The 21,883-nt window shown below is 34.7% G+C and overlaps 1 protein-coding gene and 1 pseudogene across 2 annotated transcripts; one reads left to right on the forward strand and one right to left on the reverse strand.

The window, feature by feature from the left end:
* Positions 1-11,662: 11,662 nt before the first annotated feature.
* Positions 11,663-12,539, forward strand: LOC144572028 (LOB domain-containing protein 41 pseudogene; annotated as a pseudogene). Its single transcript, XR_013517650.1, has 2 exons — positions 11,663-11,889; positions 11,983-12,539. The product of XR_013517650.1 is annotated as an LOB domain-containing protein 41 pseudogene (transcript).
* Positions 12,540-19,627: 7,088 nt separating this feature from the next.
* Positions 19,628-21,560, reverse strand: LOC144571786 (sodium/hydrogen exchanger (DUF1218)). The gene is made up of 3 exons (XM_078321164.1): positions 21,361-21,560; positions 20,588-20,796; positions 19,628-20,183 (listed from the first exon to the last, which is right to left on the reverse strand). The coding sequence occupies exons 1-3, from the start codon at positions 21,457-21,459 to the stop codon at positions 19,916-19,918; spliced, it is 576 nt and encodes a 191-aa protein (XP_078177290.1). The 5' UTR covers positions 21,460-21,560; the 3' UTR covers positions 19,628-19,915.
* Between the last annotated feature and the right edge of the window lie 323 nt (positions 21,561-21,883).

Below are 21,883 nucleotides of genomic sequence, written 5' to 3' on the forward strand. Positions count from 1 at the left end.
ATTAATATGTATTTGGAGATCAAATTTTTTACTATTTTTTTAGATTTATTGAATATCACTGTTTTTTATGGTTCAGATTTGTCTGAAAAATAGCGATTTTCAATAAATCTAAACAAATAGTAAAAAATTTCCAAAAAATGTAAAATTTGATCTCCAAACACATATTAATATGGAGAACAAGATGAACGGTTTGGATCGACCGTTTGGATTTTGAAAATTCGAATATTGAGCCGTAGCACGGGAGACCTCTATGCAACCCATAGCACCGTAGCCAAGTCCTGTATATATATATATATATATATGAGTAAGGCTATGCTACTTCGCGAATTAAACAAGTTGTTTTAATTCGCGCTCATATCTCTAGTTTTGAAGTCTAAATAGCCGATCCAAACCGTTAGATGTTTAATTTATATTAAAATGTGCTTGGAGACCAAATTTTACATTTTTTGGAAATTTTTTACTATTTATTAAGATGGTTTGAAAATGTTGTTCTTCAATGGTGCAGAATTTTAATAAAAATAACGATTTTTCAAACCATCTTAAAAAAATATAAAATTTGGTCTCCAAGCACATTTTAATATAGATTAAACATCTAACGGTTTGGATCGGCTATTCGAACTTCAAAACTAGAGATATGAGCGCGAATTAAAATAGCCCGTTTAATTCGCGAAGTAGTGTAGCCTTACTCATATATATATATAGTAAGGCTACCATACATTGCAATGCATATGCATCTTTGTACATTGGACTATAAATTGCAATGCATAGGCATCTTTGTACATTGAACTATAAATCACTGGATTCAAAGACCAAATAATCGATCCAAACCGTTCATCTTATTCTCCATATTAATATGTTTTTGGAGACCAAATTTTATATATTTTTAAATTTTTTTACTATTTTTCTAGATTTATTGAAAATCACTGTTTTTTATGGTCTAGATTTATCTGGAAAACAATGATTTTCAATAAATCTAAAAAATAGTAAAAAAAATTTCTAAAAAAATGTAAAATTTGGTCTCCAAACACATATTAATATGGAGAACAAGATGAACGGTTTAAATCGATTATTTAGACTTTGAATCCGGTGATTTATAATTCAATGTACAAAAATATATTATAAAAAATAATAATTAATGTATGGTAACCTTACTCTCTAGGTATAGATATATAGTTTCGAAGATTTTTGCGGCAAAAACACATTCGTCCGATTAATTTATATTTGTTTGTCATTATCCAAGAACTAGTCCATTAGTGTGCATGATTTGTCTACCATACGAACACTTTTGACCCGGAAAATGAAATAAAGCAATTACATTACATTAATTACATAAAGAGGCTTGTGGGAGGCACGCGCTCCACTAAAGTTCTTTTAGTACCATGTTTTTTGGGAACACGTAGCCTCTGCATTAACTCAAAAATTTAATTTTAACCGTCTGATTTTATCACAGGAGCCCTTTAATATTAGTGAGAATCAAGCTTGCACAAATTTTAAAACGAATTGGATGGTTCAGATGCATTAACTCAAAAAATTACCTTTCGAGTTAATGCAGAGCAATTCGTTTTTTTGGACCATCGCGGAATCTTCAATAGACGTCCTCGGTAATAATTTTTAATTTTTTTCTGAAGAGAGTGCCTGTCACTTTTATTGCGGTTCTTTTTTTTTTTTTTTTTGCCTGCTGAAATATTTAAATATAGCTCTGCTAATTTTTTTTTTTTTTTGAAAAGATCTTTGTTTGTGGAGAATTTCAGATTTACTCGGACCGTCATTTCACGTTGCAGCTCTATTTAAAAACTAAAATTTGACAAAAACGTTTAAATTTAATATAATTGTTTAATAATTTTCAAAAATAGAAAGAACAATTAATAATTTAAAAATGTTAGAAAAAAACATCAAACATAATAGTTAAAATATCTTATAACTTAGATGTACTAGAAGGACTCTGAAATATTTTTCAGGCAGAATTTTTTCTGGCTGTAAAAAAAATAAACTATTTCTTGGCGTGTTACTAGAAATAATAATAATAATGCTTTGAATCTGAATTATTGATCCCGGTTCAAAAATCACTTGTAAATAAAGATATTACGAAATGGTAGTAGCCTATCAATTGATTTTGTTTTTGTTTTTGTTTTTGGGGGATCGCAAATACAAATGACAGCCCTAGTCTTTGGGATCCACCATTTTATGTTGTGTCCAGAAAAATTTTGAATTCTAAAAAATCCATGGGTATTTTATTTATTATTTTTTGATTGAGGATATTTTAAAATTTTAGGCATTAGCTGGCAGTGAATCGCGGTTTGTTTACAAGTGCTTTTATTGTGTTTGAAGAGGGTTGCAATGTCTTTATTGTATCCTTATTTTTTTAAATATTAATAATTTGAAATTTGAAACTTAAATATTAAAATAAAATAACTAAATTTGATATATATCATTTTCTCTGTGCGTATATAAAATATTATGACATTTCGATTTTGCTTTGATCGATGTCAAAAGCTTGCAAAAATTCATTGATATGGATAAATTCTAGACATTGATTTTTCAACTTATTAATTCACACAAAAAGTATATAATATCACAAAAAATAATAAACATAATAATTCATCTCATTATTTAAATACTTAAATAGAATTATATAAACTATTGCCTATATCAATCTCGTAATAGATTACTAATTAAGTAGAAATATATAAAAATATAAAAAATAACAACAAAAATAATAGTAATAATATAATATACCATTAAATGTACGAACAAAAATTAGGGAAATGTTGTTGATCGATTAGGCTAATCCGACCAAATAGACTTGTAATCGGTAAACCTCTCTCTTAACCTTGACATAGAGCGATTAATTCAATTTTCGACCAAATTAGGGTTTAATTAATCGGCAAATTGAATGGTTACGAGAACCAAAATAGTGAGACGGTAAAGGAATTGTTACCAAATTGGAATTGTGTATGGTCTAGAGGACCCAAACGTGAATATGAGAATTGATAAGAGATGTTAAGTAATTAAGACCAATGAAGAAAGGGTTGACACTAAAATATATGAATTTCGTTAAGGAAAGTATAAAGAGATTAATACAACTCAAGCAAGCACTCGAACAAAGGTTAAACCAAGGGTACATGTAATATAGGTGTAGGATTGGTCGAGCAAGACTTTGCGGGATATTTCGAGACGTCTGATCCATAACTAAGCGGTATGCTCGTCGTAATCAGGTGCGGGATTCTTAGACTTGTTTGATATTTTATTTTCATGAATTAAACTGTTTATTCGTTTGTCATGTTGAATGCTTAATTGTTGCATATTTTGAAATTCATGCTGTATATTGATTCTTGCATATATGAGAATGATTTGGATTCTCGGTTCATAACCCAGTCAGATTAGGATTGAATTATTCGGTTAAGGTTATTTGGCATGTTGGTATGGTTAATAATTGATTAGTTCTATAAATTATTCTTTATGTGAATGAATCTGCCAGGCCGACCTGTTTAGGTGGCTGGATAAGGTGACGGTGACCTATCCGTTGACCTGTTTCTGAATTTGCCAGGCCAACCTGTTTAGGTGGCTGGATAAGGTGACGGTGACCTATCCGTTGACCTGTTTCTAAATTTGCCAGACCGACCTGTTTAGGTGGCTGGATAAGGTGATGGTGACCTATCCGTTGACCTGTTTCTGAATTTGCCAGACCGACCTGTTTAGGTGGCTGGATAAGGTGACAGTGACCTATCCGTTGACCTGTTTCTGAATTTGCCAGACCGACCTGTTTAGGTGGCTGGATAAGGTGACGGTGACCTATCCGTTGACCTGTTTCTGAATTTGCCAGGCCCACCTGTTTAGGTGGCTGGATAAGGTGACGGTGACCTATCCGTTGACCTGTTTCTCAATTTGCCAGACCGACCTGTTTAGGTGGCTGGATAAGGTGATGGTGACCTATCCGTTGACCTGTTTCTGAATTTGCCAGACCGACCTGTTTAGGTGGCTGGATAAGGTGACAGTGACCTATCCGTTGACCTGTTTCTGAATTTGCCAGACCGACCTGTTTAGGTGGCTGGATAAGGTGACGGTGACCTATCCGTTGACCTGTTTCTGAATTTGCCAGGCCAACCTGTTTAGGTGGCTGGATAAGGTGACGGTGACCTATCCGTTGACCTGTTTCTAAATTTGCCAGACCGACCTGTTTAGGTGGCTGGATAAGGTGATGGTGACCTATCCGTTGACCTGTTTCTGAATTTGCCAGACCGACCTGTTTAGGTGGCTGGATAAGGTGACAGTGACCTATCCGTTGACCTGTTTCTGAATTTGCCAGACCGACCTGTTTAGGTGGCTGGATAAGGTGACGGTGACCTATCTGTTGACCTGTTTATGAATTTTTGCAAGGTTAATAGCTGACTTTGATCCTATTTGAATGAAATTGCAAAGTTGAGCAGTATGGCTGACTTTGATTCCGTGTGAATGCATTTGTAAAGTTGAGCTGTATAGCCGACTTGGAACCAGACCTTAGGAAATGGTTAAGCCAAACAACTACAGATGGGTGTCAGATAAAGGGTCCAGCTCGGTGGGACGTCTATAGGTGTCAGTAACCCTACAGACGAGGGTTTGATAAAGGGTCTAACTCGAAAGAACATCTGTAGTTGTTACAAGGCCTAATGAGTCGAGTTAAGCCAAATATGTGTTTGTTTGAAATTCATCTTGGAAATTTCGTTAATCGTGATTCATTGAATAAATTGTTGTCTAGCATATGCATCTCGTTAATTATGAATATGTATCTATTTGTACTACTATTGTGTGGGTTTCATTTTTTAATATGGAGTTTGATTGCAAGTCCAATAATCTAACTGTGGCAAATTCGCACTGAGAATTTATTCTCACTCCCTTCCTTTGGGTAATTTTCAGGTTTATTACACGGATACAGAGAGACAGTTCTGGATTGCGTCTGACAGCATAACCATGTGAAATTTGGGATGTGGTTATTATGTAATGATGTTATTGGTAATGCATATAAAAGATCCACTGCCTTGCGTATATATGTCTTAATAAATATACGTGGCAGGCTGTTATACCCGGGATTTGGGGTGTGACACTTGGGAACAACTATGACCACTCAGTTGATATAAAAATTCGGTCAATCTTTGAGAAACCCAGATCTGGCCGCTTACTAGATCACATGAACATCCTGTTCTTGAGCCGAATGTCAATTATTTGAAGATCTCGGATCAAGTCGTTAAAAAGGTTCATTAGTGCAAAACTTCTCAAGTCTCCTGATCGGTCAACTAACCATCTCACAAGATTAAAATCTCCTCCAAGGATCCACAGGCCTTGTACAAGTCGAGACAGGCCCCTCAACTCTATCACAGACTCCTCCTTCCCGTCATTCGTACTTGGGCCATAAACATTTGTAATTATGAAACAAACACCCGAGCCCTCATGTTTAATCATTGCTGAGCATGTATGCTTCGTAGCCCATTAATTGCCACACAATTTCAATCAAAAGAAGTAGGTAAGACTCTTGAGTAATACAACACATCAAAATCATTCCATTTTGTTTCTTGAAGGCAATATACATCACATCTCGAACTCCTAATCACATTCCTTACAACATTGCATTTTTTTTCTCATCTCCTAAACCTCTCGTATTACACGACATTATTTTTATTTTTTTTAATAACATTAAAAACTGGAAGCAAACTTCTACAACCAATCTATGCTATCTGACTCTTGATAGAGTCACAGCTCCTCCATATTTATGCCCGAGTTTTCACCCTCCTAAGTTGGGCCTGCAAATTGGGCTGCTAGCTCCTGCACTTACCTCTTTTTCTTCAAGCCCGTGCGCCTATCTTCATTCTCTTCATCTATTATTTGGATAACATCATCTGTTTTGAGTCCGCATCTGTCTGCTAAGCCCGAGCAATGTGAGTAATTCACTCGCACTTCATAGAAACCGTCAAGCCTGAGAATTACCCCAGCCGACTCCCTTGTTTCGTTTTCTTGGCCCAAGTTACTTCCTTCTCCTTGATCCTGTTGGGCTGCTCGGCCTGCTTAGCCTGTTTCTGTATTCTCCTGGGCTCTTTTCTCCTTCTTTAGAGAAGCCTGCGGATTAGATACTGGACTCTGATAGGCCGACTCTTCCTGTCTTGATTTTCTCTTTAACCTTATCGGAGTGGAAGTTGGGTTTAAGCTGTCACATATCTCTTTCATAATTAATGTCGTTCGACTGTCCTTGTCCTTTTCTACAGGAAACATTGCAGAAGAAGTACGAGGAAAAGGCGAGGACAAGGAATTCTCAACCGGGGTTCTTGACGTTGTCATTTGCATGTGGGATGCACTTCTTGCAATGTCAATGATTGTTTGTTGTCTCTCCTCTATGACTTTTGGTGAATTAAACCCCACTATGGTGGTGTAACCCGCCTCACCAAACTCTCCTCCTTGATCCGAGATCACCTTCTCAGGATTCTTTATGGCCCCCAAAGCATCCCCTTCTTGTGTTTGGCGTGCAATACACTCAGCTTCTTGCACCGCTACCCTTTGAAGGTATAGCTGGACTTCCTCTGGCAATGACACCACTTCTCTGCCTTGGATCAAGTTCATGACTACACTATAAGACATGGGAAAACTCTCATTCTCATCTATCTCGGCCTGATTCCCGTCCGATGAATCTGACGGCGTGGTTTGCAGCGATGGTCCAGTGAACACTTCAATCTCTCTTGGCATCTCCGATTCCTTATAGATTAGCGCCTCTATCACCTTGGTCGGGTAAACTGTTGGGGAATCATAAAGGCCAAACAATTACGCCTTATTTAGAGATCAAACAATTACATCTCATCTAGGAGTCAAACACTTACACCCCGGGGAAGGAGAAACAGTTCCTCACCTTAACTTAAGGACCGTCATATGCCAAAGAGACCCAAAATATAAATCATAAGTGCGTAACATAATACTTGATTCCATGTCGTTTGTCATGGAATAACCAAAGCCATAGTAGAGCGTCGTCTCCATGAGCAAGGGACAAGACTTTAATGGTAAGAAGTCCTTCTCGTCTTTTGTCGTTGGGTCGAGGAATAAGTCTTCCAAGACAGTAAGGTGTGATCCTTGAGAAATCCTCTCCATATTTCCTAATTGATTTCTCTTCTCTATTCTTTGATGGTGAAAGAAGAAGAGAAGACACACAGAACTATATTTTTCTTAAGAGAAAAATGTATGTTCAGTTTCTGTGTTTTTTTTTGTTACCTTGTGCCTTGGGGATCAATCCTTATATATAATAATCTTTTTGGTTATCTGCCAAATTGAAAAGGTATAATGTGTTGTGCATCAAAAACCGTGTTGGCACATTAAAAGCTGTGCAACTGCATCAATATCCATGTGAACAACACAATCCTCCATAAAGGCAGATTTCTTAATTGCAAATTTCTAAATCAGTCCATCAATGATTTGATCTTTGCCTAAATTGTTCTACACATTTATGGACCACATCCTAATGAATATATTAATTGTCTATTATCTTATTTGATCACTTTTATTAACAACCACATATAACAGTAAACAATCCATAATTATATTACATATATGATCAATGTTGACATTAAATCCACTTCTCAAAATGTGAGGGATTTTTGTTAAAAACAGTACCCAAGTATAACCCGAATTTGCTTACCGCTCTTATTACTGCACTCTCCCTCTATAGATCCATTGGTATGTCTACCAGATCAATCAAAGCTTTATATCTTGGTATCATCTTGACCCATCATCGATCAGAGGTCTCCATGGCTGAAATAATTATAATAGTTCTTTTTTTATATTATACTTGTTATCGATATACTTGGAGGCAACATTCTGGGGTCAGTTTATCCAGTCATTTCTTAAAATAATTATAATAGTTTTTTTTATATTATAAAGTCCTTGACCGGTGTGCAACTACAAGCTACCTAAGCGTGGGAGCCACACGCCATTTGAGCCCTAGCTTCTTCTCAATACAAGGAAACCGGAAAAAGAAAAGAAAAGAAAATCATTACGCATTGGAGTTGGTAGCAAAATCAAAACCGGTATTGGATATTAGTAATAAAAAAATTGGGGGTTCCGTACTATAACACCTACTCGAGACAAGTAACTAAAAACTTTTATTTTCAGTAGGAAATTTTATTAAATATAGATTATAGCCATTGTAAAAAAGAGAACTAATGTACCAATACATATTGTTTATATAAGAACTAATTATTATTTTTAAAGTAATTATATAGTTTAATTTTTCTCATAAAATAATATATGTGTGCTAGTAAATTTGTGGTTAAAATTTAAATTTAAATTTTAAAAACCACACATTATATATTTTGTATTTCAACTCCTAATCAAAATTTTCTAGTTAATTCTTGAGGGGTACTCCTTAAGGGTCTGTTCGGCCAGATCACTATTCACGTGGGAAAAAAAAAATTCAGTTGAACTGAATTTTTTTTTTCTCACGGAAACAGTGTTTTTCAGTTCAAATCCCGTGCCCGCGTCCATTCCCATTTGTCGGCCGAACAGGCCCTAAATGTAAATTGTCATAATTCGAGTGAAAAAAATGTCACTAGTACACATAATACATCATCAGTGTCGGCACATTAATATTGGTTCTTGTAAAAATCTGACACTGGCACTGAACCCACCACAGGTGCAGCCGGGTCTGACCCATTCGCCTCTGCTGCTGCCACTGCTGATGATGACGATCTATACAGTTAAAGAAATTATCTAATATGTGGGAGTATGCTAGCATGCTACGCGTAGCATAGAGGGCCTCCGTGTAACGGCTTAATATTTGACTTTTTAAAATCCGAACGGTCGATCCGAACCGTTCATCTTGTTCTCCATATTAATATGTGTTTGGGGAACAAATTTTATATTTTTTAGAATTTATTTACTATTTTTTTAGATTTATTGAAAATAGCTGTTTTCAGCAAATCTGGACCATAAAAAAACAGCGATTTTCAATAAATCTAAAAAAATAGTAAAAAATTCCAAAAAATGTAAAATTTGGTTTCCAAACACATATTAATATGGAAAACACGATGAATGGTTCGGATCAACCGTTAAGATTTTGAAAAGTCAAATATTGAGCTGTTGCACGGAGGTCCTCTATGCTACGCGTAGCATGCTATCATATTCCCTAATATGTGATATAGGATGTGTCTGGCCCTTTTGTAAAATGCGTCTTTCTACTGTGTTATCTTGTGCTGTTATTTCCAAAGTGTTGCTTTTGGAGGCACTGTAAGGATCTGTCTGTACGTTTATGGTGTTTATTTTGAGGCGCGATCGAGGAAACTGCAAGGTATCTTAGTATTTTGGTTTCAAAGAGTACATCTGAAATCTGTGTAAGAAAGAGTTCTTAGAGCTTTAATTATATATTTGTTTATAGCATCAAAAAAAAAAAAATCTGACACTGATAATCACTAGTTGCAAATGGTGCGTAAATTATATAAAATATCGGTGTCGGTTCTTTATATAAATAAAATATATACCAACATTGATAATTGAGTACTCTTCAGTTCCAGTTTTATATACAAAACCGACACTGATTTGTTGTCATCAGTGTTTGTATCTTAATTATACAAAAGCGACTAGCCAGTGTTGACTGTTGAGTCCTCGATTATCACTGTCGGTTTTTTTTTCCTCACACTCACTCTCTTCATTTGCTTCACTGAAGTATACATAATATTCTTAATTCATTTTTTAATGACTTCCTCTCTCTTTGCAAAAATAGCGTATATTCTTGTGATCAATGCATAGTTAGTTGCGTATATATATAATTTGACATAAATTATATATATTATTAGAAGTTAATATTGTCTTATGATTAATAATATCATTGAAAAAAAATATCCGTTTATAGTTAATCCAATAGGGTTAATTTTGAATAGTTTTGAACACTTTTTTTTTTTTTTTTTGAAAAATAGTGGTGTTACCACCGATTTCATTGAAATCAAGCATACTTGATCTGGTACCCAAAGTAGATACCAAAATCAAATACGATAGTCCTTTATAATAGTTTGTATCAACATCAAAAGACTAAAAACATGCAAGAAATAGTCAGCTAAGAAATAACCCCTACAAGTCAAAACAATAACTATGAAGAAAATATATCCACAACTACAAAATCAACAAAACAGATAGAATACTAATCATCCAATAAGTCCTTATCCGTCCACTCTCCTCCAGATATTTGATATGAGAGGTTGCCAGTCCCAGAAGCTTGGATTTGCTCCTCTTCCTCCTCTAATATTAGATCTGGAAAGTCCTTAACATCAGATGAAAGCATTATATTTAATTTAAAGAAAGATTTATCAGACCTAGTACACCAAAAAGTTGCTAAAGAAATAATCTTAAAATCTATTACCTTAATAGGCAGGGGTTGAGAATCATTAAATATTTCAGCTAGGATGTGAACAATTATTTACCACGATTTAGCATTTAAGAAAATTTCAGCTACTATTTTCTTTTACTATTTGGAGAACTACATTGAAATGTTGCGGAAATTTTTTTATATACCAAATCGGAAAATATGTGTTCCTTCCTAAGACAAAATATTCAAAAATTGAGACATAATTGTGAACTAGTTCCGTATAAGCTTTAAATTCAACATAAGACACTAACCTACATATTATTATTTTAGAAATAAACATGTTAGGCTAGCTAGTTCGACCCATCTAAGCATAGGATTACTGCTCGTTAATTTGTCTCCCTGATATAATTCACTTAGACTCTAGATGTTGTAAACACATTAATTCAATTCAATATTGGTAGTAGGTGCTACCAGTCTTTCAAGAAAAAGATATAATACACTTTGTCGCTTTCATGGTTTTCTTTCGCTAGTTCATCTCTCTCTAAACACAATAATTTACTTTAATTTTCAACTTAACACAAAACAAACATTTCTAAATTAAGTAATCTATTTATTCTAATTAAGTTGTCAGGCAAGACAATTTGGAATATTACACAAGAGCTTCGTTGAATTAAGTTCATCGATCCGAGATTACATGATGAGTAGGGGGAACATATATATATATTTCTCAAAGTGCTAACTAGTAATAAAAGTAACGATTGATCATAAGTAATGTTAATTAACCACTCAAAATAGTTGCCACTGATACAAAACTATTGATTTATACAAAATAAATGTTAACTGGTTAAAATAATTAGCAGCAAAGCAAGTATTTTCTTTTCTTTTATTTTGTTTTTTTAATATAGGGAGGATATTGAAAATAATATTATAATAGAGAGAAAGTCAGAGATTAAAGTATTTATATATTTTGTATCGCGTGGACGTCTGAATTTTTTTTATGTGCCTTGATTTCAAACCCTTGTGCTTTGAGTAGAATTCCAACCCCTTCCAGTTCATCAACCAAATAACAATCTGCACATGTGTTGGCTTGTTTTAGGAAAACAAGTTGGAAACCGGATAAAGAAACCAAGGGCTCATTAATTATTCAATTTGAAAATATGCAAGAACCACTCCTCTCAACTTAATCTCTTTTCTATTAATCATGACCAAAACAACAACAGAAAAATATTAAGATGAGCTTCTTATATATGAACCCTACTTTCCTTCCTTTCCCCCCCAGCTCCTCTCTCTCTCTCTCTCTCTCTTTATCTCGAAAGAAAAGCTGTCTCGCTCTCTCTCTACCCACCCACTCCCCCCTCCCCCCACCGCGTAGACATACACACAACATACGTATATGAGGATGAGTTGCAACGGGTGTAGAGTGCTTCGGAAGGCATGCCATGACGACTGCGTCATCCGACCGTGCCTAGGGTGGATTCATACCCCCGAAGCACAAGGAAACGCCACTCTTTTCCTCGCCAAATTCTATGGCCGTGCCGGCCTCACCAACCTCCTTTCCGCCAGACCCCAACAACAACGTGCCGGTTTGTTCCTCCGAATGCCCCAAAATCAGATCTGTTTCTTCTTTAATGAAAGTATATGTCAACCTAAATGTTTTGTCTATGTAACACATGCAGCTATTTTCAAATCTCTTTTATACGAGGCATGCGGCAGGATCGTGAACCCGATCTATGGGTCTGTAGGGCTGCTTTGGTCAGGCAAGTGGCAGCTATGTCAAGCAGCCGTTGAATCAGTTTTAAAAGGCGCACCAATAGCCCAATTAGCAACTGCCACGACCCGAACCATGAATGTGGTGGCGCCTATGAAGGCATCAGACATCCGCCACTTGGCCAACCATAAAAACCATGGTGTGGTCGACCTTCACAAGGTCAACGCTAGGTCAAGGGCCCAATTCAAGCTGCCGGGATTCTGGTCAATTCGTGCTGAGACAGGTGAGCCTGGTCCACTTGAGGGAGAAAATCAGCTAGTGCAATCTGTGGAGATTTCAAATAAGTCCTTCATTGGCCAGGTGGAGCATGTTGTAATTAAACGGGAGCAGGAGGCCATGACGAGAGATTTGGGTCTAGATCTGACTCTTGGTCCCAAATGCAAAAGTGGTGAAGATTCATTCAGTTCAGACGAATCTGATCAAAACACATGTCATGTGGAGCTCCGGCTTACTGTCCAGGGATGAGAAATTCTTCCTATTTCATTATATTTTTTTTAATTTCTACCTTATTTTTGGTTTAATTTTATCATCATTACACGTTTGTACAATGGGTACGTTTTAAAGGAGAAAGATACGCTTGTATTAATTAGTCAGATTCAGAGCCATAACTAAATAAGAGAGATTTTTTACTGATACTTCAATAAAATAGTTAAGAGCTTCATCTACTAATTTATACCACCCAAGTACAGAGATAGTAACATGAAGATAACTGTACTCTCAATATTTCATTTCTGTTAGCAATTTGCAATTGAGTTACTGTTTAATTGGTACAACATCGTTTTGTGAACTAATTAGTTAATTTATGCTGTGGTACCAGCAATGAGCCACATGACTCTACTGAAATTTTATAAAATTGTCCTATGAAAAACAGAAACTCTGTTGAGTATTTCAAAACAAATTTTAATGACTTTAGCTGTCGTCTAAGTTCATACTGGTGAAATTTTGTTTACACGTTAATTAAATATGAGTGATTGATATATATAAAGAAAGCTTATTACTACACCCAATCAATAATATTCCAGCTTCCTCATTGCAAGAGTATATGATGATGCATGTATATTCCTTGTCAAGTAGCTTAATTATTAAAAGAATGAATTTTTTTAATTCAAGGTTTATTAATTCGATCAGCAAAACCTAATTGTGGTGGAGTCAATTAATTTCATCCATCATACAAAATGCTCTGTAGCATTTGAGATAGCTCTACTGCCTCCTGATACACAGTTCCCTATCTAAATTAAGCAATCTTCTCTTGAAAGAGGAAATATCTTGAGGTTTTTTGTTCATTCCCAGCCGAAGCATAAGCTTCTCTTAAAATTTGCCTATATATATGTCCTGTATTCATCTCTCTCAGTGTGAAAATGCTTTTTTCAACTGACGATTTGAATCTTATGGAAAATCAATCGCACTATTGCTTAACAAACAAGTTGCATAGTGATGAATTGTCTCTAGGAGATTTTTTTTTTTTTTTTTTAGGGTAGGAGGCAACTTTGCCATCCTACATTTTCATTAATAAAAATCTTAATTATAGCAGCCCAAGTGGGCTTGTATAAGGTTTAATTTACTTACTGTATACGGTGTGTATTTTACAAAGTAAGCACTTAGCACTAAGTATTTAAGCTATCCTAACCGATCGATCTTCTAACAGTGCAATTGATCTTATCTTTGAAAAGTAAGCACTTAGCATGCACTAAGCACTTGGCACTTAATTACCTACTCTAGGAGATTTTATCTTTAAACCTCCGAGAAGGACATCACCACCTTGGCTCCTAGTGGGATGCTTCTTTTATGATCCACCTCAGACAATCTCTTTCCGTGCGAAGTTGCAGTGAGAAGCGCGCTCACCCTTTCATTGTTAACAAACTTGTTCTCATGATCAATTCAAGGTCTCAGAGTTAACTCCACTCAAATCTTAAATGAAGCTCCTCTAAACTGTGAATTGTGTATTAATTCCTGGAACTTTCTTTTGATTATTTGCTTTCTTGGTTGTTGTTTATTGTGATTTAAAGTTTAAAACAGTGTTCCAAATTTCAATGCTTAACTGAATTAGACAGCATTTTAAAGCTTGATCTGATCTTTCCTGAAAAATATTGAATGGATATTGGCTCCTCTCAAGGTAACTCTTATTTAATTTTTCAGGTCTGTTGTTCAACATATATATATATATATATAACCCCCAATATGTATGCAGGCATTCTTCCAGTTTAATTTGAGTATGACCATATAATGTTTAATTGTTTATAACTTTATATATCTTATTGAATGTTTACAAGGTATGTCTTGAAAAGAAATTGAAATCATAAGTGTACACAATTAATACTTAAGGAATAGTAAGGCTCAGAGGAAAATACGATTAATTGTGGCGGTTTTGCAGGGTTCGTTAATTTGCATAATTTATGAGCAATTAATGAGAACTTGAGGACATAATTGGATATTTCCTCACTTTTTACGTCCAGTAACTATATTCAATATATTTTTCTATATATTTTAAATCACTAGTGACATTCTTTTTGCACATCACTTATAAACTATAAAGTGCTCTATACAAAATTAATTCAAAATTTTTAAAAATATGTATGTGGGCGCATCACCCGTAATGTAGATGGGTTTTAACAATTTGAATTCGTTATTTAAAGTCAATCCAATAGATTTTAGAGTTGAGTTCACAAATATGCTTGATGAACTTAAGAACACCCTACTTCTACTCGAAATAGAAAACATACAATTAAGAGAGGGATCATGCCCCCCAACTTAGAAAACATCTTTCTCCTATTAATATATATTTAATTTTTTTTACACAATAATCCCAATTTGGTTAGCAGTTTATCGGCTTCCAACTACTTCTAAAAATATTATATTATATTAGACAAAGTTGAACAACTTTGGATTCGTTCTTATCTCTTCAAGAATCTTTATCGAAGAGTATATATTGTTACTATTTGGCTCTGTTTAGGTTTCATGGACTTTCAAATTGTGAATCTAATAGTTTATTATATCTTTTTCTCAGACATACTAACCTACAAGGCTGCTATATATTTGCAAGTATCTCAAAAGCTTAGGATATGAGAATCTAACCTAATTAAATCTCGACCACATGCTTAGGATGGATCGATGGTACACAAGACAAGATATATAACTGTTAAGCATATTTAGGGTTGGTTCTTGTTGAAATGTTGGATTTTTTTTCTTAATTTAGTGACATAGGGAGCAATTATATTTGCATCTCTTTCTAGATTTGGATTATTCTATTTGGTGATCGGTCTACCTTTGTCAGCTTGCGCTGGAAAATAGAATAAAGCAATTGGACTCGTGGAAGCCACGCGCTTCTCCATTAAGATTTAAGAGTATATGATAAGAGAAAAGCTCAGGGTAAAAAATTTCAGAGCAGTGCAATATTTTTAGAACCTTCTAGAACCTTAGTGATGTGTTTGCGATACTATATACCTATCTTTCATACAACAATACTATGTTGTAGTTTAAAATTTTAAATTTTAAATCTATGACGGCTGGCGAAGAACATTTTTACTGTTTAACAACAGTTATCAATAAAATAGCTCGTATTAGAAAAGATTTTTCTTCTTTATGAGCTGATTCAGAATTTTAATTTTTTTTCTTCTAATCAATCAGAGCAGAGTAGCAGATAGGGATCTAAAAAAATCACGGTGTGACCAGATATGTATCACGGCACGTGCTGTGAATCGCGTGTCTCGTTCTGTGATGATTCACGTGACATGACCATCTTTCAAAAATTTGACGCGACACGCACGTCACACGAAAGATTTGGTTACAATACATGGTAATGTTACATATAATTAGGACCGTTATATCTTAATTGAATGGTAAATCTTGAATAAACTAACATAAATTGTAAAAAAAATTTATTAAACATGACCAAACATGATCGGTTACGTTTGAACACATCATGTGAGTCACGACGTGAAGCATGTTGTGGCCATTTACATGCTATGATCATCCTTCCAAATTTGATTACAACAAGTGATCCAAGTCACAACGTATTCTTTCCTTTTTTTTTCTTTTACATGAATCAATCTGGGTTGGCTTTCTTTTTTCACTACTACAGAAATGGTCATTGTACACTGCACATTGTACACGGATTTGACAATTTTATATAAAAACCGTGGAGAAATTGTAATTTTTTGAAAGCCCGAAATATCTGTGGGATCTCTACACGGATGTTTATTAAAGAATCAGTGTAGAAAGCCTTGAGAGAGCTACACGGACGTTTATTAGGAATTGTACACGAATTATTGTTTAAATAACAATGTAGAAAGTCTTGAGAGAGCTACACAGATATTTATTAAAGAACCGTGTAGAAAGCTTGAGAGAGCAACATGGACGTTTAATAAAGAGCCGTGTAGAAAGGTGGAAATTGTACACGGTTTTTTGTTTAAATAACAGTATAGAAAGTCTTGAGAGAGCTATACATATTTTTACTTAAAAATCCGTGTAAAAAGGTTATTCTAGGATTTTGATTATATAAAATACCCTCCTTCCAGCAGCACTGTTTTGATCAATTAATACTCTTCTCTCTCCTTCCAGCAGCGCCGTTCTGATTTCTGTGCACAATGAGCTAGGATCTGAGATCTTTGAAGTTAATTTGTGTTTCTCCTCTCTATCTTGCTAAGCTTAGTCATGTATATATATATATTTATCTTTTCTTCATCTAATTTTCTGTTACTAGCTTATTATTGCTTATTTAGGTCAATACTAACGAAAACAAAAAATAAATCATAAAACTAGTTGATTACTTTTCAAAATACAAAAAGCATAAGTACTAAGAATTTTATTCAGTTACATATTTGGTAACCAAAAATTTTGTTCAGTTACCTTTTGTAAAAAAATGTAACCGGGTAGAATTTTCGGTTACCACGGATAATAATTTTTTATGATTTTCATATTATCTTACTTATATTATCTTACTTATAGTTTTCATTTTATTAATATCAATTTATATTTGTTGTATCTACCTTTCTTCTTACTGACTAATATCAAATTATAATTATAGGGATAAAGCAAAAGTGTTACTCCAAGGAGCAGATGTATGTAGGCATGGTGGTTTCAAGAAGAATTGTGTAATGCTAAATATGAATTTGTATAATTTTGTATAATGTAGTGTACATGAATTATTTATATTGTTGTATAGTTTTGGAATTATGAGTTTAAAAGGCCTCTATTTAATGTTTTTCTGTTTTGAAATTCTGATTTTAAATGGTTAGCCACAAAAATAAAATAAAAAATAAGACAATTCTACACGGACATTTAACTAAAGTCCGTGTAGCTCGGTTATTTTGAGAGCGACGCTGGCAAGCGTTTGTACACGGTTGTTTATGTAATAATCCGTGTAGCTCTCTTCTAATTGCACACGGCTAAATATTTTGAATTATATTGTACTCTTCTTAACTATATTGTACTCTTCTTAACTATACATTATATGTTATGTGTGCAGTTTATCATGATTTTTTTTCAACTCATTTAACTAGCGAGTATGTGAAACCCTTGCCAGCGGCCAATTGTCTATCTTAATTTTACGCTGGAATGAATTTAACACTTGAAAGGATAAATTAAAAAAAATAAAAAGATGAACTTTGTACAATACAAAAAGAGAGGACATTTTACGAATGATACTTAGCAACGACGTCGGGAGGGAGAGAATAGGTAGATATGTACGGACAAACGAACTATGACATATATAGAATGAAAGTTATCTATAGTTGTCGTTGTAATAGTTTATATATAATGAAAGTTTTAGGAGCTACTAATTACTAGATGATGTCTTGCCCAAATTAATAAGAAGTCATAGCTCGAATATCTAGTTCAAGAGCTAAATTAAAAAAAAAAAAAGTATATATAATAGTTTATTATGTTTATTAGTCCATACTTCATACCAATTGTCTTTTCAGAAATGAAAAAAATAGATTAGAGTTCTTAATGGAAATTAATTTGGTTTTGAAAGTATCAGTTTTCAAATGTCATTAGCTTCTTTAGTACTCCGATCAACAGGTTGGTCGGATGGCTCTCTCTTTCTCTCTCTAATAAGGATGACTTGTAATTGGTGTCCGGTGCTTTGAATAGTGTGCGATGGCGACTGTGTCATATATCCATCCGTGCCTGGGTTGGGCTCGTACTCCCGGAGCACGGGAAAAGCCACTCTTTTCCTTGCAATTTTATGGTCGTGCTGGCCTCACCAATCTCCTTCTGCTAGACTCCGACACCACAAGCCGGTTCGCTTTAATTTCTAACAAACCTCACTGTTAACTATAGTTTGTTCTTTAATAAGCTAACTTCATATATACTCACTGTTTCTTCCTTTGTGGATACAGAACTTGTATTTTGAGATCTCTACTGTTAGAGCTTGAATGTTTAATTCAACAGCTGGTCAGGGACCAAAACAAAACAAAGGTGCAAGATGCTTGAGCCGAGCTATTAATTAGTTGGTAATTATTAATCAATTAATTAATTACTTATATATTGGCCATAGGCCCATAATTAAACCATGCTAACATATAAACAAGAACAAGCGAGATGAGAGTAAACCAGATTAAGAGATCTAGCTAGTAATTAACTAGCTAGTAAGGCTCATCTTGTTTCATCTGTTTTGGTTTGACTGTGTCACAATTCCATCTGGTAGAGAATAGGTGTATTCTGTTCTTCCCTAGAATCGTATAATTTTGACAACCATTAATAATATATACGAAGGCATGCATCTGTCATGGATAATAAAATAGTGACATTAACTAAACAAACTGTCTGTCTTATCCTCTAATTAATTATCAGTCGACAAAACCAAATGAAACTTGAAGTACTGCATTAATTATATTCGCCTGCGTTAATCTACTTAATTTTGTTATTCAATATGCAGTACACTACCACTAACATACATATTGGGATGCTACCGGGTGAAATCCGTTAGAAATATTGTACAGAACCCACCATTAGGAAAATAGTCGAGCAACTCGTTTCGTTCTCCAACTCAACAAGGCCAAGGGTGGTAAGACCTAGGTCCTAGGTTAAATATTTGTATAACTTAACAGGGACCGATTTGTAGGGTCCAGTCCATGTAGGCCTCATTTATGTTTACTACTTTAGGCCCAACTTATAACGGTGAGAGGCCTGAGCTTTTAAGGCATTTAATACTGCTTCTCATCTTGCATTTTGGCGAGCAGTTCAAAATTTAATGCAAAAACTAACCTCATTTAGCTTCCTTAGTCGTTCAAATCATTTCAAATTTAATTAAATTCCTTAACGAGGATTAATATTACCTACTTTTGCCTAAAATCTTAATTCCTACTCAAGTCTTAAGATATATCTACCTCTGAATTAAGTCTTCTTAACCTCTACATACATATTACACCTCCTTGAGACAACAGAACATAGTACATGATATTCTGAAGATGAATTAAAGTTTAATCCTACCCTTCTTGTAAAACAGCACCGAGTCTTTAGGATCAATATTGTTTTAAGCCCACGTGTATAGTCATAAAATAGTGTTACCAAATTTTAACCCCATGCTAGCAAGCTAAAGAAAGAAATAAGCTCACTGTGCAGTCCACAAGGACCCCAAACAAATAGAGGCTACAAATTTAAAGCTTGTTCAATTTCCAGGTAGCTAATCAAAAGACATTTATGAACAAATATAAAGCAAAAAAAAACTAAAGTAGCAAACAATAACTAACTCTTAACAACGGTTCTACACTGCACGCAATTACACAACTCAAAACTGATCTGAACAAAATCCACTACAATATTACCAACTCTCGTCAGGAAAGCAAATCCAGATTGAACTTGCAAGGCATAATATGTATATATGAAATGTAACCCACATTTCAAGCATAACCAGCCATTCCTACATTACCTCCAGCTTTTGTGGCACCCTTTCGAGCAGCCTGTGACGTGGCCTTGGTAAAGTACATGTAGTAATACACATTAAGAACCATGGTGAAAACCACAAAAACCGCACCGGCTACGAAAACCCCCTTACGAAGAGACTCACAGGTCCAGTTGTGTGCATAGACCGAATCACGATACTTGGTGTGGTATGCATTTTTAGCTGCACCCGCTATGACGCACGACTCAGCAATTAAGAATGTCAACCTAAAGATAATAAGGTGGTTACCAGAAATATTACAATTTTATAAATTTGCTCCCTGATTTGTTGGAATTGCTTACAAGTGCGCTGGCAGCAGCAATATGTGGCAAGGAGATGGTTGGTAAATATGTAACTCTTGCCGGCATAGTACTACAAAGGGTATCTCGGTTCTTATTCCCTTTCATCCAGCTTATTGTTTTGACTCTTAACATGATTATGGTTATAACCAAGTACTAAACGGTCATGAAAGCCAGGTTAGAAATCAGAGGAAATGGTACCAGTTATTCAATATGCAGCCACATACTACGCATGCCTTTGCAGCTTAATGTTAGCCAAAATGGTGCATACTGCCATTTTAACAAGAAATGGTACAAATAGTATGGTAAACAGGTTTAATTTTTGTGCATACCATGAGCTGGCGAAGTATATAATAGACCAGGCACGACTGCCACCTGGGGCCAATGGTCTGCCAAAACACATGCATTTTGTGACAGCCATGAGCACAGACTGAGCTGAGAGCAGAAACAGAAAAGAGCCCACTCCATATCCTGTGGCAATATCAGAGTCGTAAACACAATATGTGGCATTCGCATTGATGCGATCAGTCACTATCAACCCCTGCAATAGAAAAGAATATGATAGCATAATCCAATTTACTGCTAGAACTTTTATTCAACGTTTGACTATGTCTAGTTAATTAACATGTTCATTGAGTTAATTGATTAAAACTTCTATTATCACAAATTCAATTTCCTTCTTCAATTGCAGCAAGCAAGCATTTATTGAATTAAAAAATGCCAATAGGGAGAGATGCCATGTTAATTGTTTATTATTTGACATGTTGCAAATTTCACATCCATAAAGAGACAAATAATGGGCACATGGTATTAACTATTAAGCTTCATTTGCTTGACTTGTTTCCAATCAACTAGATTAAGCAATATTTTTCAAATTTTCTAAAAATTAACAAGCCATGACTATAATTTGCATGAAATTAGTGAGAGTTTCCTCAGAGTTTGCCACTAAGAAAGAAAAATAACTTCCCAATCAACCAAGAAAATAATTGCAAGACCCTAAACCCAAACGAATAAAACCCAGAAATGATTTAGAAAGAATAGATCTTACAAAATAACCTCCACTAACTTGAAAAATGAGGAGTGTATTAAAAAGGTGAAAACTTACAGTGCTCCGTCGTCGCTCAGCAGCAATGGCAAAGCCAAAGGCAGTTAGACTAAGCGCGATGACAAGTACGTGAACAAGTGTTGAACCCTTCCCTTCCATTTTTCTTTTCGCTCTCGAGGTTAGCTGCTATCTCTTCTATGTCCTTCGGTTAGGTATTGAGGTCTGAACAATGGAGTAGCCTAGTAGAGTAGAGAGAGAAAGAGGGGGTGTGGAACCACACTGTAGTGTGGGGTGGTCAGTGTGGACTACTGTAAGTTTGCCCGAGAGCTTTTCCTCAAAAAAAAAAAAAAGCTACTGTAAGTGGAAATGAGTATCGGTTGTTGCAAGGACTCGGTCCATGTCTTTTTAAATATTCAATGGAAATCTAAGGGCACATGCATTTTCAAAATAAAATTAAATATTCATCAAAATTTTAACATGTAAACATGAAACTAAATTATTTTAACAGAAAATTTAAATGTTATTTTATCTATCTTAAAATATTATTCTTAAATAATTGCATTAAAGTTTCATTGAACATTAT

This window comes from Carex rostrata, chromosome 19, assembly GCF_964058835.1.
Source record: "Carex rostrata chromosome 19, lpCarRost1.2, whole genome shotgun sequence".
NCBI lineage: Eukaryota > Viridiplantae > Streptophyta > Magnoliopsida > Poales > Cyperaceae > Carex > Carex rostrata.